Here is a 27,473-nt window from a genome sequence, read left to right as displayed (position 1 = left end):
TATTATTAGGTCCTGGATATGGCCTTAAACTAAATTCGATGGTGAGGTCCCAGCTTGCGGGCTTTGGGGAGCATGGAACCACCCTTTAATTGCCATTGCTCCCTGGTCTACTCTGACCCGGACTGGTAGTACCTGTTAAGGTCCCAACTATAGGTGTAATAGAAACTGTCTTGAAAAACAAAACAAATATACTCTATTAAAAATATTTGCTTCAAAACAAATATAAACCTCTTTGTCAATACAAACCTCTTTCTATATATATTTATGTGTGCGTTTATATATTTGTTTCACAAAAATTGCATACCAAACTTTTATGTCGGTTTTTGATCTTCGGTTATTTGAACCCGTAAGGAAGCTTTATTATGGAGTTTTGGAAATCGGTGCAAAATTTGAAAATTAAGAAAATGGAATTTCCAGGTGATATATATATATATATATATATATATATATATATATATATATATATATATATATATATGTGTGTGTGTGTGTGTGTGTGTGTGTGTATGTGTGTGTGTGTATGTATGTGTGTATAAACTTGTGTTCCTTCAGCTATAATCGAAATCGAAACCAAGACTTATGAAGGATTCTTGGTAATATTATTTATAAAAAAAAAACGTCACAAAGTGCGGAAACAAACCTGCCATACATTGACCGACAACGGGTATCATAGAAGAAAGTGTAATCGGCTGTTCATTTATACAAAAGGTAGATACAATTATAATTCTAACGTATTTAAATACGTACAAGCAATAACTATTTAGCAATATTTTCGGAGATACATTGATAATTCTAACGTCTTTCAATGTGCGTAAGCAATAAATATTAAACCACATTTTTGTATTCTATGTAACTTTCGACTAAAATTTTATCAATCAATAAATCTTTATCCATATTTTCGTACATGCATTAATAATTCAAACTGTTTATATAAATACAATTAATAAACTTTTAGCCACATTTTCGTATGTTTTTCAATGTGTACAATTAATAAATCATAAGCCATATTTTCGTACATACATTTATAATTCAAACGTATTTAAATACGTACAACTAATACATCTGAAGCCATATTTTCGTACATATGTTTATAATTCAAATGTTTTTCAATACGTCAAATTAATAAATCTAAAGCCATATTTTCGTACATATGTTTATAATTCAAGTGTTTTTCAATACGTCAAATTAATAAATCTAAAGCCATATTTTCGTACATCCGTTTATAATTCAAGCGTACCAATAATCAATACATCTGAAGCCATTTTTTTCTTACATACATTTGTAATTCAAATATTTTTCAATACGTATAATTAATAAATCTTACGACATATTTTCGTACATGGGTTTATAATTTAAGCCTATTTGAATACATACAATCAATACATCTGAAGCCATTTTTCGTACATTTGTAATTCAATACGTACAATAAAAATATCTAAAGCCATATTTTCGACTAAAATTTTATCAATCAATAAATATTTATCCATATTTTCCTACATACATTTATAATTTAAACTGTTTATATACATACAATCAATAAATCTTTAGCCACATTTTCGCACATACATTTACAACTGAAATGTTTTTAATGCGTACAATAATAAATCTAAAGCCATATTTTCGTACATACATTTATAATTCAAACGTATTTAAATACGTACAACTAATACATCTGAAGCCATATCTTCGTACATACATTTATAATTCAAATGTTTTTCAATACGTCAAATTAATATATCTAAAGCCATATCTTCGTACATACATTTATAATTCAAATGTTTTTCAATACGCCAAATTAATAAATCTAAAGCCATATTTTCGTACATACGTTTATAATTCAAACGTATTTAAATACCTATAATCAATACATCTGAAGCTATATTTTTTGTGCATATGTTCAAACGTTAGGTTATTTACAGTGCAATGTAAACAACAATGCATTGGGAACTAAATCACTTTGAAGTTCCCTCTCGATGCACCGCGATGGATCACCAATTATAACAGGCAATCATCGATTTTGATTGAAAAATCAGCGATCTCGCCAATTTCGATGACAATAAAAATATCGGAGTGTGAAACATTTGCTTATTATCATTCAATCCTGGGCAATGGCGGCTCTTCCTGCTTATATATATATATATATATATATATATATATATATATATATATATATATATATATATATATATATATAAGTTACTTTTTTCCCTCTACATTAGACTCAGCAAATTACTCCCTTCCTGATTTACTATTACGGACAGAAACCTCATTAAATAATATGGAAATAACCACATCTCAAGTACATGATATCATAAAAACCTAGATACGTAAAAAAACATGTGAACCTTGTCTCATCCCGGCTGTACTATTAACAATGTTCCGCTGAAGTGACTTCAGTCCTCTCCAAACTTTACAACAAATGCCCTAACGAATCTGGCTTTATTAACTCCTGGAAAACTGTTAGGCTCCTCCTTTTCGTCTAAATATTTGAGTTCATAATTTATTAAGCTCTATATCATCATCTTACAGTTGCTAAATTTCTGTCCAACCAACAATAAGAATTCAAGTAAGTCTTTTGTACTGCAGATATCCTAACTGTAATCTCTGAACGTATACGCCACGCACTGGATAAAGCAGGGGAAGGTAGGGCAGTAGCCCTAGATATATCCTAGGCTTTTGACACGGTATGGTACGATGGTCTTCGCAGCGAAATCAGATCATACGGTATTACTAGAGAATACTTAACACAAATCCTTCTTAAATGAGAGACGAATTAGGTTTTCCTCGATGGTCGTACCTCAAAGGAATATGATATAAAAGCGGGTGTACCTCAGGGGTCGATCCTTGAAGCTATATTAGTCCTGTTATTAAAAAGTGATCTCCCTAATAAAATTGTCTTTGCGGTGGGTATATTTGCTGAAGACACTACGCTCTGCAACAGGCACGAGGAGAAAACGAATGAACACATATCTAAGGCAATGACGGAAACCTTAACGAAGACCCCCCAGTCGTAATAGAATTGGGACAAAAATGGATGGTAACATTCAATGTTGTCAAGACTAAGCTTATTACATTAATAATTACAGGAAAATTTCTCAATTAATAATAGCTTTGGCTAATAATACATTACCTAAAAGTACTTCATTCAAACTCGCTGGCAATACATTCACAGAGAACATGAGTTGGAACAAATACATCGAGATAATTTCCAAGGCTTTTGCGAACAAGGTGAGCTCTCTCTACCGTGCTAGAAAGTTACTTACGCCTGAAAGTATCCTGTACCTCTACAAGGCCACCATTCTCTCATGCATGGAGAATTGTTATCATATTTGGGCTTGTGCATCTACTACTAGTCTCTCGCTCATGGACAGAATTCAAAAGAGAGTCGCCAACCTTATAGGTCCCGAACTGTTAGCTGGCTTCAGCTTTTGTCCCATCGACGAAATCTTGCATCCCTCTGCCTGTTTCACAAGTATTTTAATGGTGGATGCTCCGACGAATTACAAGTTCTTGTAGCACCTCGTCGTAAATAGCACCTAACAGACCCGGCAACAGCAAAATCCCACCACTACACAGTAGAGATACCCAGATGCCAGAAAATATTCTACTCTAATAGTTTCTTCTCCAAAAATGCAAGACTTTGGAATTTCCGTCCGGGTCCCTGTTTCCCTGACTGTACTATGCTGAAGTTCAATTGTAATGTAAACAGAGATCTTGCTGCTCAACTCCCTACATAGCATCCTTGCAATTTACGCCCCAGATAGTAGACCCCTACATCAAAGTGGCATTTGTTTTGTGTGAAAATGAAAAAAAGTATCAATAAATGTTTAGCTATATTTTCGTACATCCATTTATAATTCAAACTCATTTCAATACGTACAAGCAATAAATATTAGACCACATTTTGATTCATACCTGGAAGATGTGATACTAATTAGAAATACATTTACCTTTAAATAAATAAGCTTTGCTGGTTTTCTTTGAATATACAGCGGCTTGAACCAAATCCGGACCACCGGGGAAAAGAGTTTGGACAGGCGTCTTCTTTCCATTTTTCCCATCAATAACTTCTCCTTGGTCAACAAACACAAAATCTACTTCTTTTACTGAAAATAAAAACATAATTAAAACCTTTTAACATTAAGTACTTATGCCGAAATAATAACGTTATTATTTAGAACCTCATTCTTAACATGGAGAGAGAAGGGTGTTTTGTAACTATTCTGTATTTTAACCTTACAATTTCATTAAAAAAAGATACAGTAAAACGTGAATCTTACTTGAAAATACTATTTTTAAAAATCGAACGATACTTTCTCTGCATAGCCACACCTCTCCTGAATCGGTAGTTTGAGTCCAGTGGCAAGGAGGAGACCAGGACGACTGGAAACAATGCCGAGATAAGCAGAGAGCACATGCAGCACCTAGAAGTCCCAAATGGCCACCCATTTAGTACTGACCAGTTTAAACTTTGCTTAACTTGGGTGATCCAGCAGGAACCGGTGTGGCAACGTGATTATGTCGTACATACCATTCTTAACATGAAGAGAAAAAGGTGTTTTGTAACTATTCTCTACTTTCACCTAACAATTTATTTGAAAGATAGAGTAAAACCTGGATTTTACTTGAAAATACTATTTTTTTTAAATAGCACGATACTTTCTCAGCCTAATTTGTTTTGTGCATAAAACGTTGGGTTTAAGAGTAAATCTGCGATTTGCTCGGCAGTTTAGAACATTCAATTCTATACAGTTCGATTCTTACTCTTTTTTTTTAAAGATTTGTCACTATTTTTCTTTCACCCACTAACTCATAGGGGATTCTATTTGGGATCAGATTTGCAGGGATACTTCATAGGGAGTTGGGCACCGAGATGATTCTTCACATTACACTTGAACTTCTGCGTGTCAGTGCAGTCACGGAAGCAAGAGCCCGGGGGAGGGAATTCTAAAGTCTAGCAGTTTGAGGAAAGTAGATTTTTGAGTAGAAAGCTTTGAAGCATCTCGAATTATTTACATCATCAACAGTGAAAAGGTGGTATTTTAATACTTCTCGGACCATTAATGTCGACGGAGCTCCACTATGTTGAGTTCGTCCGAGCCTTTTTTTATTAAAGCACTTGAAAAACAGGCACAGAAATGCCACATTTAGGCGATGGGACAGTGATTGGAGTTAGGCCGACAGTGTGGAACCTATTCGATTGACGACTCTTTTCTGAACTTTATCTAAGAGCGACAGGCTACTGGTAGATGCACCAGCCCAGCTGTGACAATACCACATGCTTTGTAAAGATACAGAACACTTTCAGGTGTGAGTAACCCCTTAGCACGGTAGAGAGAGCCCACCTTTCTCGCAGCAGCGCTTTCAATTAGATCACTCTATGTGTTATAATTCATACTGTTTGTGAATGTTAAGCCTATCAGCTTGAAGGGAGTACTAATCAATGGTTGGAAAGGTTTCTTGCAATTATTAAATGAAAATAGCTTAGTCTTGGCATCATGTAACGTTACCATCCAGTTTCGACCCCATTCCACTATATACTGGAGGTCTTCCCCTAGAGTGTCTTTAGATATTTACTCTTTCGTTTTCCCGCCGTGTCTACGATAGAGCGTCTCACAATCACGTTGACACACGGGTTCTCGCCAGATCACCGAAGTTAAGCAACACTGAGCCTGCCCAATACCAGATGGGTGACCATTTAGGAAGCGCTGTATGTATCGCGAGGTAAAATACCAAGTTGTAGAACTGACGGTGTCTATCCTTCTCTCGAGGGTAGATAGGCCTCTCCTAAGCCGTGGTAGGCAACCTATCTAGTTATGGCGACATGATAAAAAATACCCTTGATAATTCTAGTGAAGCATCAAGTATTTGAATTACACTACGAACTAGTACAATAGAAGAAATTTTCCAGCAGTTAAGAAAGAAAGATTACGTAAGGATTTATTTAAGAGTTTGGAGAGAACCAGAGAAACTTCAGCAGAATATGTATTAAAGTATAGCAAAAATAATGTCAGGTTCACATGCCTTCGACTTCGAAGTTTTTTTTATAGAATCACGAACAAGGGAAGGGGTGATTTTCGGTTAATCGAGTGTGGCTTCTGTCCGCAAAGGCAAATTCAAAGGTTATTTCTCTCTTACAATTATTTAAAGCTTCTACAGCCTTTTGTCTAATTGCATGAGACTTATGTCTGATAAATCTGCGGAATTATGTCTTTCAGCGATGACAGCGGCACAATGAGAAGTGAATCATTGTGAAGAGTGTGGTTTGCAAAAGAACATTCTTATATGAACATGTGCTTCAATTGCTGCTTTGAACGATTCAGTAGCCTCGTTTGCAAACTGTTCTGCAGGAAGAGAGAAGATACTACAACATGAAGCATCAGCATTTGTACAGTACCTTGCCGTTTTGAGTAATGTCTCTTAAGCTGCGAGTCGAAAGTTTAGCGTGATTCTCACAATATGAACGGAATTCTCGAAGGGACTACGAGCATTTGTTACATAATTCCTGGCAACTGTCGTCAGAAATAGGTCTATAAGTGAGACTTACTGATCCTGTCGATCTGGGAGATGGTGCGGGAACGTGATTGTCTTAGAATGGGATATGGAAAAGCTATGTGTGAGAAACTAATCCAATTACTGTGGTTGACATTAAAGTTACCAAATACATGTAATTGGGCACCAATGTCTAAAAAAAGTGTTGTATCTATGCTGTCGGAGACTTAGTTGATTAGGGCACAGTCCTTGGTCGAGATAAAGGGTAAAGAAAATATAAGTAGCTATTGTTACAAGTTTACTCTAAAGCACATGGAGCATCGGAATTCTTGAGTGGACTATGAGCATTTTTTAAAAAATAGTACAGCCGGTATGAGATAAGGTTCACATGTTTTTTCTTTTTTTTTTTAGGTATCTAGGTTTTTTATATCATGTACTTGAAAGGGGGTTATTTTCATATTATTTAATGAGGTTTCTGTCCATCGCCAAAATGTGGCATTCCTATGCCTGTTTTTCAAGTGCTTTAATAAAAAAAAAAACTGCTCGGACGAACTCAGCATAGTGGAGCTCCGTCGACATTAATGGCCCGAGAAGTATTAAAATTTCACCTTTTCACTGTTGATGACGTAAATAATTCTAGATGCTTCAAAGCTTTCTACTCAAATAGCTTCTTTCCTCAATCTGCTAGACTTTAGAATTCCCTCCCGGCCCCATGCTTCCGCGACTGCACTGACATACAGAAGTTCAAGTGTAATGTGAACAAACATCTCGTTGCTCAACTTCCTAGAAAGTATCCCTGCAAATCTGATTCCAAATAGAATGAGTTAGTGGGCGAAAGAATAAGGCCGATAGCCATTTTCGTTGAGGTAGAAAGTACAAAACATTTAAGTTTGTATTAATTTAAAAGAGGGATATCCTTAAAATTGGGAATAGATTTGTAGTATTAGAACAAAATAACATTAAAAAGTATGATTCGAAATGATAGTAGGATTTTATATTTACTTCGAAAATAGAGACTTAGCATCCTTTTGCCCGTAATAGGGATAATATATCGAGTTTCTACTGATATAGTTTTAGGTAATGATATGAAGTCATTTAAGTTTGTTTTTTTACACAGTGATCACCACTTATCACGGCCCGGAAGCAACTCAGGGATAAGGGTTATTGCAAGTACATTACGTTAGTGTGGAGATTGTATGAAGTGTTTAATTAAGGGGGCGGTTCATTAGGAATTTGTTAACATTGGACTTGAAGACATCCAAGTTGTAGTCCGGAGGGAAGCAGGCAGACGGATTCCACAGGCGTGCAGTTCTAAGAAAGAAGCTTTGTTCATGGAATTCAAGTTTTGATTTAGGCACAGATAAAGAGTGGGGGAAATTTTTCAGTGGATTCAGCTAGACGGGTGTTTTTCGTGAAAGATTGGCGAGGGGGGACCAGAGATTTGAGTTCAGACGAGCACCTGCCATGGAAATAACGATAAAACAAGGACAGGCTCGCAACGTCTCTTCTGTGGGAGAGAGGCTGCAGGGTAGAGAAAAGGGCATCCCCCACTAAGCCACGAAGTCTATTTTGTACTCTGTCAAGGCAGGATAGGCTGTTTTTTTAGCAGCTCCTGCCCAGATATGGCAACAGTATTCCATCCTTGGACGTACTTGGCTTTTATATAGATAGACACGTTCTCTATACTGGTGTAACATCAAAAATATATGTATTCCTATTTAGTTGATACGTATTAACAATGTAAACATGCATAACATCGATGCAGGCAGATATAGAAAGCAGATATTATGTGTATTAAATTACAATAGAAAAATGCGAGCATGAAAAGGAATATGGTCAAGCTTAAACGTGGAAAAGAAAAGGACTGGCTTCCATAGCAACCACGTCGCTTCAGCGACTACTGTTGCTGCTAATTTACTGCTATCGCGAAAAGAAAAGTAACAAGTGAAGCAGAGAGAATGAAATCATTGAAGGGAGATAATTGGGGAGATTTTATTGAAAGCAGACGAGTGCCGTACATTATTATTACATATGTGTTTATGGGGGGGGGGGAAACAAGACTGAAATTAAATAAAGAACAAGTGAATTTATTGGAAGCCTGGAAAAATAATGGATTACAATAGAAAAATGCGAACATAAAAAGTAATATGGTTAAGCTTAAACATGGAAAAGTAAAGGACTAGTTGTTAAAACTGGAAAAGAAAAAATACAAGATATTCTAGTAAAAAATATGATAAATGTATAACTTCAAATATTTTAAAATTCAATTTATAACATTATATAATCAATTTTTAATGTTGCAATATTTATTCCCCCCCCCCACGCTACTGCCATTTTCTTTTACACCTTTCTCCACATTCACGGGTTCGAGCCTGCCTGCCAACTACGACTTGTTTTTTTTGCTCAACACACCTCCAAGCACACAGGCTAGTTTTAAATAAGAGAACGTGTCTATAGCAATTTCCATATATTCTCGTTTTTTTGTCGGGCATATTTTTTTATCTGATACTTCTGGGTACTCGGGTTAAAGCTAGGATGTTTCAAGTTCAGCAAGCTGTATTCTAACTTATTAGGTGGACAGTATGACTGGTTATTATTCTTCTCCCAACGCTATACATAAAAATACCGGTCGAGTTTTCGGCTATAAACTGTGATGAGTTTTATTATTTCATTATAGGAATACTTTGAGAGTAATAATTTGTATTTTTTCGTTTGTTTTTTTTACATAGGAATCAACACTTATCAAGGCCCGGAGGCTACTCAAGGAGAAGGGTTAGTGTGTATACAGCAGCCAATAAGGCAATATCGTAATAATCGTTAGTAGTGAAAATTTCGTAAATTGGATTACTTAAGGAGATGGATCATCAAGAACTTGTTTACGTTGGACTTGAAGACTACCAAATTGTAGCCATCTGGAAATCAGCCAAACAGAAGAAAGTTTCACAGGCGTACAGTTCTAAGAAAGAAGATTTTTTCATGGAATCTACGTTTGGGTTTAGGCACAGATAAAGAGTGAAGGAAATTATTGATAGTGGTTTCAGATAGACGAGTGTTTCTCGTGAAGGTCAACCCGAAGGGAACCATAGATTGGAACTCAGCTATTTCTCTTCCTCTTCCTGCTCGAACTGCAGAGATAGACAGACGTACATTTTGTTCGCCTCGACAGGCGATACCTTCATTTTATCTTAAGACGAAGGTACATTACTTCTCAAGGTAAGAAGACATGTCTTCAACTACATTAACGGACTTTTGTAAACACTATATACTCACGCAGTCACAATGAACACATTGAAACGTTCCCTGTTTATATATACAACAAACATTTCAAGTTAAAAATGCATGATCATGCGTGTAGACCTACACACACGTGTACACAAAACACACTCTCTTATTCTTTTCATCCTGTTCTTTTAATAAAATATATTCTTTGTATTAATATATATTGTAACTCAGCGTTAACGTCTTCCTTTTTTTAATCATGTTGTTCTTTTTTATCCTGATATACGAACATGCATATCTAGAGTATACAAGATCGGTGATGAATATCTCTCTCCTAAACATGCTTACCCACCTTCTACAAACCGACTAACGGCCTATGCTACAAAGCCACCCGATTGCTAGTGTTATAAAGACCCTGTTTAAACGCAGAAGCTCCCATAAAATCGGCAGTTTTCCCGGAAAATATTTTATTTTTATAAATTCACAAACTGAAATTGCATGATGTAACAGAGGAGTTCATGAAATCAGAGGACAGTGCAAAAATTTTACATAAATATTTGCCGATAATATTTATCTGCTGTTTGGAATGTGACATATAAGAAATCAGCAGAACTTTATAAATGTACGTGATTTTTTGGAATGTGACAATTAAGCACACGATATTACTTGATCAGTTTACATAATTTTCGGAATGAGTTTAGAGTGAGTGCCGCGTCTATTCACAGTCGATGTAAAACCACAAACCATCGACGATTCTGTTAGCTGTTAACGAATGATTCCATACAGCAAAACTATATTTTCAGCCTCAATACGTGACAATGTATGAAACGTAGAATTCAAGACGGCTGTAGTAATATTCAAGCTCTGAAATGATCAGTTTCATTATCTTTTATCTCCTAAATATTTCGATGGAGAATCTCCCCTCATCAAAAAGTTATACAAAATACATGTAACACTTACTTCTCATGGCCGCATCAATGGTTTTGTATGACTGCTGGCAAAAACCAACTTCATCCCCACCTTTAGCATCATCGTCCGGAAGTACCTTATCATCTGTAACTCCACCATTATCAGGTAATGCATCATCTTTACCCCCATCAGCATCAGGTTTAACTCCATTTTTATCAGGTTTCAGTCCATTTTTATCTGGCGATCCATAATCATCTCCATTTTTATCGGGGTTTTCTCCATTTTTATCTGATGATCCATAATCATCTCCATTTTTATCGGGTTTTTCTCCATTTTTATCTGGCGATCCATAATCATCTCCATTTTTATCGGGGTTTTCTCCATTTTTATCTGGCGATCCATAATCATCTCCATTTTTATCGGGGTTTTCTCCATTTTTATCTGGCGATCCATAATCATCTCCATTTTTATCGGGTTTTTCTCCATTTTCATCTGGCGATCCATAATCATCTCCATTTTTATCGGGTTTTTCTCCATTTTTATCTGGCGATCCATAATCATCTCCATTTTTATCGGGGTTTTCACCATTTTTATCTGGCGATCCATAATCATCTCCATTTTTATCAGGTCTTTCTCCATTTTTATCTGGCGATCCATAATCATCTCCATTTTTATCGGGTTTTTCTCCATTTTTATCTGGCGATCCATAATCATCTCCATTTTTATCAGGTTTTTCTCCATTTTTATCTGGCGATCCATAATCATCTCCATTTTTATCGGGGTTTTCACCATTTTTATCTGGCGATCCATAATCATCTCCATTTTTATCAGGTTTTTCTCCATTTTCATCTGGCGATCCATAATCATCTCCATTTTTATCGGGTTTTTCTCCATTTTTATCTGGCGATTCATAATCATCTCCATTTTTATCGGGGTTTTCACCATTTTTATCTGGCGATCCATAATCATCTCCATTTTTATCGGGTTTTTCTCCATTTTCATCTGGCGATCCATCATCATCTCCATTTTTATCGGGTTTTTCTCCATTTTTATCTGGCGATCCATAATCATCTCCATTTTTATCAGGTCTTTCTCCATTTTTATCTGGCGATCCATAATCATCTCCATTTTTATCAGGTTTTTCTCCATTTTTATCTGGCGATCCATAATCATCTCCATTTTTATCGGGTTTTTCTCCATTTTCATCTGGCGATCCATAATCATCTCCATTTTTATCGGGTTTTTCTCCATTTTTATCTGGCGATCCATAATCATCTCCATTTTTATCAGGTTTTTCTCCATTTTTATTATCTTTAGTTGCATCATATTTTTGAAATGGCCATACCTCTTTACTCCTATGCATATAATCATAATACTCAGATGCAACACGATCATCATCATCATCATAATGATGATCATCATCATCTCCATAATCATCATCTGTAACCCCATCATCATGTTCATATCCATAATCATTATCTGTAACCCCATCATGATCATCATCATATCCATAATCACCATCTGCAAGAAAATAAAACCCTTAAAAATAAAAATAAAAATCACGTTCGACAACAAAAAACATATAAAACCAAGGAAATCAAGCCACACTAAAATAAAAAAAAACATTCTTATTTATTTTTCACTGGCGGGATCTGTGGAAATTCCACAAGGAACACTTTCATATGTAATGTTAGAATTCTGTAGATATTCAGTGTAGATGGAGACTCTGATATTGTAGCTTTTTTGTTAAAACTGCAAAAGTATTTATCTAAGCTAGCACAAACGCCAAGCAAGTACGCTTAAATATGATATTTTAATTCTTGCTGTTTTCCTATATATGATTATAGAGTGAATGTTCTATAAATTTTCATATTTTTTAAATATAAAGTTGCGATTTATACAAAAAAATATATATTCATATAATGTGGGTTCGTTAGTTTGAATCGAACCCGGAATAAAAACTGATATATATATATATATTTATATATATGAAGGAAATTAAATACATATATATATATACATACATATATATATAAGTTCCTTCAGTCAAAATTGAAACCGAAACCAAAAACTTATAAAGAATCCTTGATAAAATTATTAACAAATTATTTTTGCACAAACCTAATAAGCAGGTTAAATGTCAAAAAATAAAATTATTTTGCAACGACATAATAATCAGGTGCAACATAAAACACGATATTATTTTTGCACCAACCTAAAAATCAGGTAAAACATAAAAATGAAATTATTTTTGCACTAACCTAATAATCAGGTAAAATATAAATATGAAATTATTTTTGCACTAACCTAATAATCAGGTAAAATATAAAAATGAAATTATTTTTGCACTAACCTAATAATCAGGTAAAATATAAAAATGAAATTATTTTTGCACCAATCTAATAATCAGGTAAAATATAAAAATGAAATTATTTTTGCACCAACCTAATAATCAGGTAAAATATAAAAATGAAATCATTTTTGCACCAACCTAATAATCAGGTAAAACATAAAAATGAAATTATTTTTGCACTAACCTAATAATCAGGTAAAATATAAAAATGAAATTATTTTTGCACTAACCTAATAATCAGGTAAAATATAAAAATGAAATTATTTTTGCACCAATCTAATAATCAGGTAAAATATAAAAATGAAATTATTTTTGCACCAACCTAATAATCAGGTAAAATATAAAAATGAAATCATTTTTGCACCAACCTAATAATCAGGTAAAACATAAAAATGAAATTATTTTTGCACTAACCTAATAATCAGGTAAAATATAAATATGAAATTATTTTTGCACTAACCTAATAATCAGGTAAAATATAAAAATGAAATTATTTTTGCACTAACCTAATAATCAGGTAAAATATAAAAATGATATTATTTTTGCACTAACCTAATCATCAGGTAAAATATAAAAACGAAATTATTTTTGCACTAACCTAATAATCAGGTAAAATATAAAAATGAAATTATTTTTGCACTAACCTAATAATCAGGTAAAATATAAAAATGAAATTATTTTTGCACTAACCTAATAATCAGGTAAAATATAAAAACGAAATTATTTTTGCACCAACCTAATAATCAGGTAAAATATAAAAATGAAATTATTTTTGCACTAACCTAATAATCAGGTAAAATATAAAAATGAAATTATTTTTGCACTAACCTAATAATCAGGTTAAATATAAAAATGAAATTATTTTTGCACCAACCTAATAATCAGGTAAAATATAAAAATGAAATTATTTTTGCACTAACCTAATAATCAGGTAAAATATAAAAATGAAATTATTTTTGCACCAACCTAATAATCAGGTAAAATATAAAAATGAAATTATTTTTGCACCAACCATATAATCAGGTAAAATATAAAAATGAAATTATTTTTGCACCAACCATACTCAGGTAAAATATAAAAATGAAATTATTTTTGCACCAACCTAATCATCAGGTAAAATATAAAAATGAAATTATTTTTGCACCAATCTAATAATCAGGTAAAACATAAAAATGAAATTATTTTTGCACCAACCTAATAATCAGGTAAAGCATAAAAACATGAAATTATTTTTGCACCAATCTAATTATCAGGTAGAATATAAAAATGAAATTATTTTTGCACTAACCTAATAATCAGGTAAAATATAAAAATGAAATTATTTTTGAACTAACCTAATCATCAGGTAAAACAAAAAAATGAAATTATTTTTGCACCAACCTTATAATCAGGTAAAATATAAAAATGAAATTATTTTTGCACCAACCTAATAATCAGGTAAAATATAAAAATGAAATTATTTTTGCACCAATCTTATAATCAGGTAAAATATAAAAATGAAATTATTTTTGCACCAACCTAATAATCAGGTAAAATATAAAAATGAAATTATTTTTGCACCAATCTAATAATCAGGTAAAATATAAAAATGAAATTATTTTTGCACCAACCTAATAATCAGGTAAAATATAAAAATGAAATTATTTTTGCACCAACCTAATAATCAGGTAAAATATAAAAATGAAATTATTTTTGCACCAACCATAATCAGGTAAAATATAAAAATGAAATTATTTTTGCACTAACCTAATAATCAGGTAAAATATAAAAATGAAATTATTTTTGCACCAACCTAATAATCAGGTAAAATATAAAAATGAAATTATTTTTGCACTAACCTAATAATCAGGTAAAATATAAAAATGAAATTATTTTTGCACCAATCTAATTATCAGGTAGAATATAAAAATGAAATTATTTTTGCACCAATCTAATAATCAGGTAAAATATAAAAATGAAATTATTTTTGCACTAACCTAATAATCAGGTAAAATATAGAAATGAAATCATTTTTGCACCAATCTAATAATCAGGTAAAATATAAAAATGAAATTATTTTTGCACTAACCTAATAATCAGGTAAAATATAAAAATGAAATTATTTTTGCACGAACCTAATAATCAGGTAAAATATAAAAATGAAATTATTTTTCCACTAACCTAATAATCAGGTTAAATATAAAAATGAAATTATTTTTGCACTAACCTAATAATCAGGTAAAATATAAAAATGAAATTATTTTTTGCACTAACCCAATAATCAGGTAAAATATAAAAACGAAATTATTTTTGCACCAACCTAATAATCAGGTAAAATATAAAAATGAAATTATTTTTGCACCAACCATAATCAGGTAAAATATAAAAATGAAATTATTTTTGCACTAACCTAATAATCAGGTAAAATATAAAAATGAAATTATTTTTGCACCAACCTAATAATCAGGTAAAATATAAAAATGAAATTATTTTTGCACTAACCTAATAATCAGGAAAAATATAAAAATGAAATTATTTTTGCACCAATCTAATTATCAGGTAGAATATAAAAATGAAATTATTTTTGCACTAACCTAATAATCAGGTAAAATATAAAAATGAAATTATTTTTGCACCAACCTAATAATCAGGTAAAATATAAAAATGAAATTATTTTTGCACCAATCTTATAATCAGGTAAAATATAAAAATGAAATTATTTTTGCACCAACCTAATAATCAGGTAAAATATAAAAATGAAATTATTTTTGCACCAATCTAATAATCAGGTAAAACATAAAAATGAAATTATTTTTGCACCAACCTAATAATCAGGTAAAGCATAAAAACATGAAATTATTTTTGTACCAATCTAATAATCATGTAAAACATAAAAAACGAAATTATTTTTGCACCAACCTAATTATCAGCTAAAACATAAAAAATGAAATTATGTTTGCACAAACCTAATAATCAGGTAAAGCATAAAAAATGAAATGATTTTTGCACCAATCTAATAATCAGGTAAATCATAAAAACATGAAATTATTTTTGCACCAATCTAATAATCAGGTAAAGCATAAAAACATGAAATTATTTTTGCACCAACCTAATAATCAGGTAAAGCATAAAAACATGAAATTATTTTTGCACCAACCTAATAATCAGGTAAAACATAAAAAACGAAATTATTTTTTCACCAATCTAATAATCAGGTAAAACATAAAAAACGAAATTATTTTTGCACCAATCTAATAATCAGGTAAAACATAAAAAACGAAATAATTTTTGCACCAACCTAATAATCAGGTAAAACATAAAAATGAAATTATTTTTGCACCAACCTAATAATCAGGTAAAGCATAAAAACATGAAATTATTTTTGTACCAATCTAATAATCATGTAAAACATAAAAAACGAAATTATTTTTGCACCAACCTAATTATCAGCTAAAACATAAAAAATGAAATTATGTTTGCACAAACCTAATAATCAGGTAAAGCATAAAAAATGAAATGATTTTTGCACCAACCTTATAATCAGGTAAAACATAAAAACATGAAATTATTTTTGCACCAACCTAATAATCAGGTAAAACATAAAAAACGAAATTATTTTTGCACTAACCTAATAATCAGGTATAGCATAAAAACATGAAATTATTTTTGCACCACCCTAATAATCAGGTAAAACATAAAAAATGAAATTATTTTTGCACCAATCTAATAATCAGGTAAAGCATAAAAACATGACATTATTTTTGCACCAACCTAATAATCAGGTAAAGCATAAAAACATGAAATTATTTTTGTACCAATCTTAATATCAGGTAAAACATAAAAACATGAAATTATTTTTGCACCAACCTAATAATCAGGTAAAAAATAAAAAACGAAATTATTTTTGCACCAACCTAATAATCAGGTAAAGCATAAAAACATGAAATTATTTTTGTACCAATCTTATAATCAGGTAAAACATAAAAAACGAAATTATTTTTGCACCAACCTAATAATAAGGTAAAACATAAAAACATGAAATTATTTTTGCACCAACCTAATAATCAGGTAAAACATAAAAAACGAAATTATTTTTGCACCACCCTAATAATCAGGTAAAACATAAAACATTAAATTATTTTTGCACCAACCTAATAATCAGGTAAAGCATAAAAACATGACATTATGTTTGCACCAACCTAATAATCAGGTAAAGCATAAAAAATGAAATGATTTTTGCACCAACCTTATAATCAGGTAAAACATAAAAACATGAAATTATTTTTGCACCAACCTAATAATCAGGTAAAACATAAAAAACGAAATTATTTTTGCACTAACCTAATAATCAGGTACAGCATAAAAACATGAAATTATTTTTGCACCACCCTAATAATCAGGTAAAATATAAAAATGAAATTATTTTTGAACTAACCTAATCATCAGGTAAAACAAAAAAATGAAATTATTTTTGCACCAACCTTATAATCAGGTAAAATATAAAAATGAAATTATTTTTGCACCAACCTAATAATCAGGTAAAATATAAAAATGAAATTATTTTTGCACCAATCTTATAATCAGGTAAAATATAAAAATGAAATTATTTTTGCACCAACCTAATAATCAGGTAAAATATAAAAATGAAATTATTTTTGCACCAATCTAATAATCAGGTAAAATATAAAAATGAAATTATTTTTGCACCAACCTAATAATCAGGTAAAATATAAAAATGAAATTATTTTTGCACCAACCTAATAATCAGGTAAAATATAAAAATGAAATTATTTTTGCACCAACCATAATCAGGTAAAATATAAAAATGAAATTATTTTTGCACTAACCTAATAATCAGGTAAAATATAAAAATGAAATTATTTTTGCACCAACCTAATAATCAGGTAAAATATAAAAATGAAATTATTTTTGCACTAACCTAATAATCAGGTAAAATATAAAAATGAAATTATTTTTGCACCAATCTAATTATCAGGTAGAATATAAAAATGAAATTATTTTTGCACCAATCTAATAATCAGGTAAAATATAAAAATGAAATTATTTTTGCACTAACCTAATAATCAGGTAAAATATAGAAATGAAATCATTTTTGCACCAATCTAATAATCAGGTAAAATATAAAAATGAAATTATTTTTGCACTAACCTAATAATCAGGTAAAATATAAAAATGAAATTATTTTTGCACGAACCTAATAATCAGGTAAAATATAAAAATGAAATTATTTTTCCACTAACCTAATAATCAGGTTAAATATAAAAATGAAATTATTTTTGCACTAACCTAATAATCAGGTAAAATATAAAAATGAAATTATTTTTTGCACTAACCCAATAATCAGGTAAAATATAAAAACGAAATTATTTTTGCACCAACCTAATAATCAGGTAAAATATAAAAATGAAATTATTTTTGCACCAACCATAATCAGGTAAAATATAAAAATGAAATTATTTTTGCACTAACCTAATAATCAGGTAAAATATAAAAATGAAATTATTTTTGCACCAACCTAATAATCAGGTAAAATATAAAAATGAAATTATTTTTGCACTAACCTAATAATCAGGTAAAATATAAAAATGAAATTATTTTTGCACCAATCTTATAATCAGGTAAAATATAAAAATGAAATTATTTTTGCACCAACCTAATAATCAGGTAAAATATAAAAATAAAATTATTTTTGCACCAATCTAATAATCAGGTAAAACATAAAAATGAAATTATTTTTGCACCAACCTAATAATCAGGTAAAGCATAAAAACATGAAATTATTTTTGTACCAATCTAATAATCATGTAAAACATAAAAAACGAAATTATTTGTGCACCAACCTAATTATCAGCTAAAACATAAAAAATGAAATTATGTTTGCACAAACCTAATAATCAGGTAAAGCATAAAAAATGAAATTATTTTTGCACCAACCATAATCAGGTAAAATATAAAAATGAAATTATTTTTGCACTAACCTAATAATCAGGTAAAATATAAAAATGAAATTATTTTTGCACTAACCTAATAATCAGGAAAAATATAAAAATGAAATTATTTTTGCACCAATCTAATTATCAGGTAGAATATAAAAATGAAATTATTTTTGCACTAACCTAATAATCAGGTAAAATATAAAAATGAAATTATTTTTGCACTAACCTAATCATCAGGTAAAACACAAAAATGAAATTATTTTTGCACCAACCTTATAATCAGGTAAAATATAAAAATGAAATTATTTTTGCACCAACCTAATAATCAGGTAAAATATAAAAATGAAATTATTTTTGCACCAATCTTATAATCAGGTAAAATATAAAAATGAAATTATTTTTGCACCAACCTAATAATCAGGTAAAATATAAAAATGAAATTATTTTTGCACCAATCTAATAATCAGGTAAAACATAAAAATGAAATTATTTTTGCACCAACCTAATAATCAGGTAAAGCATAAAAACATGAAATTATTTTTGCACCAATCTAATTATCAGGTAGAATATAAAAATGAAATTATTTTTGCACTAACCTAATAATCAGGTAAAACATAAAAACATGAAATTATTTTTGCACCAACCTAATAATCAGGTAAAACATAAAAATTGAATTATTTTTGATCCAACCTAATAATCAGGTAAAACATAAAAAATGCAATTATTTTTGCACCAACCTAATAATCAGGTAAAGCATAAAAACATGAAATTATTTTTGTACCAACCTAATAATCAGGTAAAACATAAAAAATGAAATTATTTTTGCACCAATCTAATAATCAGGTAAAGCATAAAAACATGAAATTATTTTTGCACCAATCTAATAATCAGGTAAAGCATAAAAACATGAAATTATTTTTGCACCAACCTAATAATCAGGTAAAACATAAAAAACGAAATTATTGTTGCACCAACCTAATAATCAGGTAAAACATAAAAAATGAAATTATTTTTGCACCAACCTAATAATCAGGTAAAACATAAAAAATGAAATTATTTTTGCACCAACCTAATAATCAGGTAAAGCATAAAAACATGAAATTATTTTTGCACCAACCTAATAATCAGGTAAAACATAAAAAATGAAATTATTTTTGCACCAATCTAATAATCAGGTAAAGCATAAAAACATGAAATTATTTTTGCACCAACCTAATAATCAGGTAAAACATAAAAAATGAAATTATTTTTGCACCAATCTAATAATCAGGTAAAGCATAAAAACATGAAATTATTTTTGCACCAACCTAATAATCAGGTAAAACATAAAAAACGAAATTATTTTTGCACCAATCTAATAATCAGGTAAAGCATAAAAACATGAAATTATTTTTGCACCAACCTAATAATAAGGTAAAACATAAAAAATGAAATTATTTTTGAACCAACCTAATAATCAGGTAAAACATAAAAACATGAAATTATTTTTGCACCAACCTAATAATCAGGTAAAACATAAAAAATGAAATTATTTTTGCACCAACCTAATAATCAGGTAAAGCATAAAAACATGAAATTATGTTTGCACCAACCTAATAATCAGGTAAAACATAAAAAACGAAATTATTTTTGCACCAATCTAATAATCAGGTAAATCATAAAAACATGAAATTATTTTTGCACCAACCTAATAATCAGGCAAAACATAAAAACATGAAATTATTTTTGCACCAACCTAATAATCAGGTAAAGCATAAAAACATGAAATTATTTTTGCACCAACCTAATAATCAGGTAAAACATAAAAAATGAAATTATTTTTGCACCAATCTAATAATCAGGTAAAGCATAAAAACATGAAATTATGTTTGCACCAACCTAATAATCAGGTAAAACATAAAAAATGAAATTATTTTTGCACCAATCTAATAATCAGGTAAAGAATAAAAACATGAAATTATTTTTGCACCAACCTAATAATCAGGTAAAACATAAAAAACGAAATTATTTTTGCACCAACCTAATAATCAGGTAAAGCATAAAAACATGAAATTATTTTTGCACCGACCTAATAATCAGGTAAAACATAAAAAATAAAATTATTTTTGCACCAATCTAATAATCAGGTAAAGCATAAAAACATGAAATTATTTTTGCACCAACCTAATAATCAGGTAAAACATAAAAACATGAAATTATTTTTGCACCAATCTAATAATCAGGTAAAGCATAAAAACATGAAATTATTTTTGCACCAACCTAATTAATAATCAGGTAAAACATAAAAAACGAAATTATTTTTGCACCAACCTAATAATCAGGTAAAGCATAAAAACATGAAATTATTTTTGCACCAACCTAATAATCAGGCAAAACATAAAAAACGAAATTATTTTTGCACCAACCTAATAATCATGTAAAACATAAAAACATGAAATTATTTTTGCACCAATCTAATAATCAGGTAAAACATAAAAAAATGAAATTATTTTTGCACCAATCTAATAATCAGGTAAAGCATAAAAACATGAAATTATTTTTGCACCAACCTAATAATCAGGTAAAACATAAAAAACGAAATTATTTTTGCACCAACCTAATAATACGGGTAAAACATAAAAAATGAAATTATTTTTGCACCAACCTAATAATCAGGTAAAACATAAAAAATGAAATTATTTTTGCACCAACCTAATAATCAGGTAAAGCATAAAAACATGAAATTATTTTTGCACCAACCTAATAATCAGGTAAAACATAAAACATTAAATTATTTTTGCACCAACCTAATAATCAGGTAAAACATAAAAAATGAAATTATTTTTGCACCAACTTAATAATCAGGTAAAACATAAAAAATGAAATTATGTTTGCACCAACCTAATAATCAGGTAAAACATAAAACATGAAATTATTTTTGCACCAACCTAATAATCAGGTAAGACATAAAACATGAAATTATTTTTGCAACAACATAATTATCAGGTAAAAAATAAAAAATGAAATTATTTTTGCAACAACATAATAATCAGGTAAAACATAAAACATGAAATTATTTTTGCACCAATCTAATAATCAGGTAAGACATAAAAAACGAAATTATTTTTGCACCAACCTAATACTTTTACTCACCTGTTGCTGCATAAACATCTCTTTTACCAATTTCATCTCTTATTCCAATTTGTGGAAATCCGTATACATTTTTAATTTTCTGTGAACAAGACAAAGTGAAAAAGCCGTTCAAAAGAATGATAAGTACTTTATAGAACTCCCATTCTGATTCACCTTACAAAACATGTGTTAGTATTTACCGGACAACGCCGGATAACTTGGGCGTTTATTATTATTAAAAATAAAACAATTACGATTTTAAAAAGATATGGATTTACAGCTTGGAATATTTAGTCAGTATTTTAACTCAGAAATAAAAAAAAAACAATGTCGATTTAGTACTTTTAAATAGATTTGGAATTTGGTTAAGTATACAAGGTTTTAGTTTACGTGAAGGAAAAGTGATTTGGTCTACTTTGCTGACGTAATAGTTAGTTAGCAGAGATCAAACTAATAATTGGCGAGAGATAAACAGATGTGCATACAACCCTGTTGGAAGCAGAAAGGGTCACGAATAAACATGTACAAAGAGACTCGGCGTGCTAATCTTCTTCACGAAAATCCATAAGACGAATTAAACCAATGTAAAATATAAGACGTTGTTATTGCGTTCTTTTGCGAGTTTTGACAAATAAGAAATATGGTTCTTTTGATCTGAAACAAGCAGACATATTGTTATCGTTTGATGTTAAATCTCGGGTCTGTACACTTAAAATTGACTGAGTAATTTGGTAGGGAAATACACACAAACAGACAATTTAACTTTTTTTATAGACAGTAAGAGGGAGAAAGGGAGGGAGAGAGAGAAGGGCAATAAAAGAAAACCTGTGAATTAAAATTTACAATAAATAATAATACATTTAATATTATTCGACAGAATACTCCAAAAAACAATTTTCCAAAGTCCTTATTTTGCGGAGTGGCATTTGAAACTCCTTGAAATAAGGACTACGAAAATTGTTTTTGGAGTATTCTGTCGAATAATAAATTTATTTTTAAATTTGAATTAACGGTTTCAAATTCTTTTATTTTCACCTATAATAAGCTCTACATTCTATTGTGTTAGTATTGAGCTTTTTTATTGGGAGAAATTCATTAATACATAAATAATAATATTTGTATTAAATTGGAGTTTACCTCTGATTATATCGAGTAAACATTTATTTTCGGCTGTGTTGATAGCATATATATATATATATATATATATATATATATATATATATATATATATATACACTTGTGCCCGATATTATTCATACCCCCCCTTGAAAATTGAGTTTATTAGATGTAACTTTGTAAGAATTTATTGTTTACGTCCATATTGATACATATTCTTTATAAACCTCTTCTGATCATTTTCGTCATTTTAAAATCTCGGGATACTTGCAATAAAAGAAATATACAGCTATTTATAAAATCTGCAATGTTCAAAAATAATCATACCCTCTTATTTTTTCAGTATTAATCGAGTTTCTGACTGTCTGTTTCCTGTTTGATTCTTATTTTGAATGCTTTTATACAACCTTTGATTAATTTCATTTCGTTTTTTGCATTTTTTCAGAAATTACAATGATATCAACTGAAAACCAATAAAAGAATAAAAATTATTAGAATGGGGAATAAAAAAGAGCTTAGTAATGATCTTAGGACTAAAATTGTGAATTCACATAAGGATGGTTTAGGTTACAAGTCAATTTCCAAGAAATTTGAGGTCCCGACAGCAACAGTACAGAGCATCATCAAAAAATTCCAGAGCCACCCCACAACAAACAACTAGATTGGTAGAGGAAGGAAAAGGAAACTGTCTGCTAGAGCCACCAGGAATATTGTAAGAAGTGTTAATGCAAATCCAACCACCACTACTAAGGACATTTTAGAAAATCTGGAGTCTTCTGGCATAAAAATATCAAGGCAAACATTGCAAAGGACTCTGCATGAAAATGGTCTGAAAGGAAGAAGACCAAGAAGGACTCCATTGCACACCGGAAAACACCTTGCAGCACGTCTAAAGTTTGCTAGAACCCATGTGAATTCTCCAGAGTCCGTTTTCTCAAGTATTTTGTGGACTGACGAAACAAAAATTGAATTGTTTGGCCATATGGATGCTTCTTACGTTTGGAGGAAGAAAGGAGAAGCTTACAACCCAAAGAACACCATACCCACGGTAGAACATGGTGGTGGTAGCCTAATGTTTTGGGGCTCCTTTTCGGCTAGTGGTCCAGGTAGTTTGGTCAAGATAGTTGGAACCATGAAGAAGGAGCAATATTTGGAGATACTCCAGAAAAACATTAGACAGGATGCGGAGAAGCTCCATTTAGGACGAAACTGGGTCCTTCAACAGGATAATGATCCAAAACATACTGCCAAAATAGTCAAGAAATGGTTTGAGGATAATCAAATTAATGTTTTGGAATGGCCTAGCCAGAGTCCCGACCTGAACCCTATCGAAAACGTCTGGCACATAATGAAAACTGAGGTTAAAAAGCGGAAACCTAGAAATTTGAGGGAGTTGGAGAACTACTGCATTGAAGAATGGTCAAAAATCATTGTTGATGCTTGTAAAAACCTTGTTGATAAATATCCAAAACGGTTACAGGCAGTAATTAAGAATAAAGGGCATGCTATTGACTATTAGTAAGAGAGGTATGAATAATTTTGAACTAGTGCCATTATTGTTTTTCTTTGTATAATGTTTCAAACTTACATAATTTATTTATTTGTTGAGTTTAAATTAAATGTTTATGCTTGATTTATTGTTTGAAATCCCTTTAATGTTGTCTACCTTCTGGTTTGAGCAATATTCTTATAGAAATCTCAAAGATCCGAGGGGTATGAATAATATCGGGCACAAGTGTATATATATATATACTATCAACACAGCCGAAAAGTATATATATATTTATATATATATATATATATATATTTATATATATATATTATTATTATTAGCGAGATTCGAAAGCGGCACCTCTGGATACGAAGCCTAAACCTCTACCACGGTGCTAACCTCGCCGGACTACTAAATGTATCACTTTTACGTAGATGTTTTTATTTGTTTTTGTTAGCGATACTTTCTTGAATGAGTCGTGGACGACGAAACACGTGTCAGTGGATAATTATATTTTAAAAATAATATATATGTCGCTCCCCATTAAAAAAGGGGGTACCAGATTGGTCAATGGGAAAATTGTTCCCAACAAGCATTAAGGTAAAAATGCACTTTCGTATAAATACTTGAATTCATTCAAGAAAGTATCGCTAACAAAAACAAATAAAAACATCTATATATATATATGACCTTTCTTTTGAAATTTAAACTTTCACCGTTTTTTCGTTTTTTTTTTTTAAACCTTAATTTACTTGATTCCCCCGGCCTTGGCAGACGTGTTTTAAATATTCTCTCCAGTGCTTTTTCTTTTAATGATTTGAACTTTTCTTTTAATGACTTGGAACTCATTCCATTTGTGATTTTTTTCCAAGGAATTCTGGTTTTGGATCATTTTGGGACCATTTGGAACTTACCTGTTGGATTGGAAATTTTTAATTCGACCGTGTTTGGATTTTACCATTCTTGGATTTTTTACCCTTCACCGGACTATCCATTCATGTGAAATCTTTTTATCATTTTTTTTTTACCTCCAACTCCCCTTACCTCACCCTTTTTTTAACCAAGTAAGATCTGTGACTTACTTGTAGTTTCATTAAATACTTTTAGATGAAAAAACCGATCCTGCATTTTTCTAATTCCTGCCCTCTGATAAGAAGGAGAGTGTTTCTTCGAAACTCCGCGGATTAACGACTATCCACTTATCTTGTGCTTCCTTTTTTAAATTAAATATGTTTTTAACTCTTTTTCAAGATGTCTTTTAACACGTTTTATTACTCATTTGTTCATATATATATATATATATATATATATATATATATGCATGTATATATATATATGTATGTATATATATATATATAGGTTTGAGGTGTTCAAAAGTCGGGACTAATGAAGACAACGAGGTTGTTAAATAGTGCTCAATAAAAAGACCAAAATACTTTTTTTATTTGAGGGAAAGCAGTTACATACGGTCGCTATAAACAGCCATCTGTTTCAGTCAATGAGACTTCCTCGGACGACCTGGAATCTCGACGCCACAAAGAAAATGAAAAAATTAGACAGAAATTGAAACAGGAAAAAAATGGAGCTCTCCAAAAAATATATATGTATAAAGATCATAAAAAGTTGCGAGCTCTCTAAAAAAGAGGATAAAAAAGGATAAAAAAAATGGAAAGATCGCATTACAACCTATTGGAGGATAATCCAAAAATAGTTTAACAACTGGATATAAATCTGAAATGATTAAAGTGGGTCATAATTTTAATTGAACTGTATATACACTTGTGCCCGATATTATTCATACCCCTCGGATCTTTGAGATTTCTATAAGAATATTGCTCAAACCAGAAGGTAGACAATATTAAAGGGATTTCAAACAATAAATCAAGCATAAACATTTAATTTAAACTCAACAAATAGATAAATTATGCAAGTTTGAAACATTATACAAAGAAAAACAATAATGGCACTAGTTCAAAATTATTCATACCTCTCTTACTAATAGTCAATAGCATGCCCTTTATTCTTAATAACTGCCTGTAACCGTTTTGGATATTTATCAACAAGGTTTTTACAAGCATCAACACTGATTTTTGACCATTCTTCAATGCAGTAGTTCTCCAAATCCCTCAAATTTCTAGGTTTCCGCTTTTTAACCTCAGCTTTCAATATGTGACAGAGGTTTTCGATAGGGTTCAGGTCGGGACTCTGGCTAGGCCATTCCAAAACATTAATTTGATTATCCTCAAACCATTTCTTGACTATTTTGGCAGTATGTTTTGGATCATTATCCTGTTGAAGGACCCAGTTTGGTCCTAAATGGAGCTTCTCCGCATCCAGTCTAATGTTTTTCTGGAGTATCTCCAAATATTGCTCCTTCTTCATGGTTCCATCTATCTTGTCCAAACTACCTGGACCACTAGCCGAAAAGGAGCCCCAAAACATTAGGCTCCCACCACCATGTTTCACCGTGGGTATGGTGTTCTTGGGGTTGTAAGCTTCTCCTTTCTTCCTCCAAACGTAAGAAGCATCCATATGGCCAAACAATTCAATTTTTGTTTCGTCAGTCCACAAAATACTTGAGAAAACGGACTCTGAAGAATTCACATGGGTCCTAGCAAACTTTAGACGTGCTGCAAGGTGTTTTCCGGTGTGCAATGGAGTCCTTCTTGGTCTTCTTCCTTTCAGACCATTTTCATGCAGAGTCCTTTGCAATGTTTGCCTTGATATTTTTATGCCAGAAGACTCCAGATTTTCTAAAATGTCCTTAGTAGTGGTGGTTGGATTTGCATTAACACTTCTTACAATATTCCTGGTGGCTCTAGCAGACAGTTTCCTTTTCCTTCCT

The 27,473-nt window shown here is 30.7% G+C and overlaps 1 protein-coding gene across 2 annotated transcripts in view; it reads right to left on the bottom strand.

The window, feature by feature from the left end:
• Positions 1-27,473, bottom strand: part of LOC145269460 (uncharacterized) — a 67,776-nt gene that overhangs the window by 24,397 nt on the left and 15,906 nt on the right. For both annotated transcript variants that reach the window (XM_080125136.1, XM_080125137.1), the window contains exons 2-4: positions 22,042-22,120; positions 10,672-12,141; positions 3,951-4,106 (exon numbers count right to left, since the gene is read on the bottom strand). In XM_080125136.1, the coding sequence (XP_079981262.1) occupies positions 3,951-4,106; positions 10,672-12,141; positions 22,042-22,120 (1,705 nt within the window). The remainder of the gene's footprint in view (positions 1-3,950; positions 4,107-10,671; positions 12,142-22,041; positions 22,121-27,473) is intronic.

This window comes from Euprymna scolopes, chromosome 45 (assembly GCF_053919585.1).
Source record: "Euprymna scolopes isolate OS-2025 chromosome 45, ASM5391958v1, whole genome shotgun sequence".
Taxonomy (NCBI): Eukaryota; Metazoa; Mollusca; class Cephalopoda; order Sepiida; family Sepiolidae; genus Euprymna; species Euprymna scolopes.
Note: the sequence above shows the minus strand (reverse complement) of the source record. Positions and strands in the feature narration are given on the sequence as shown.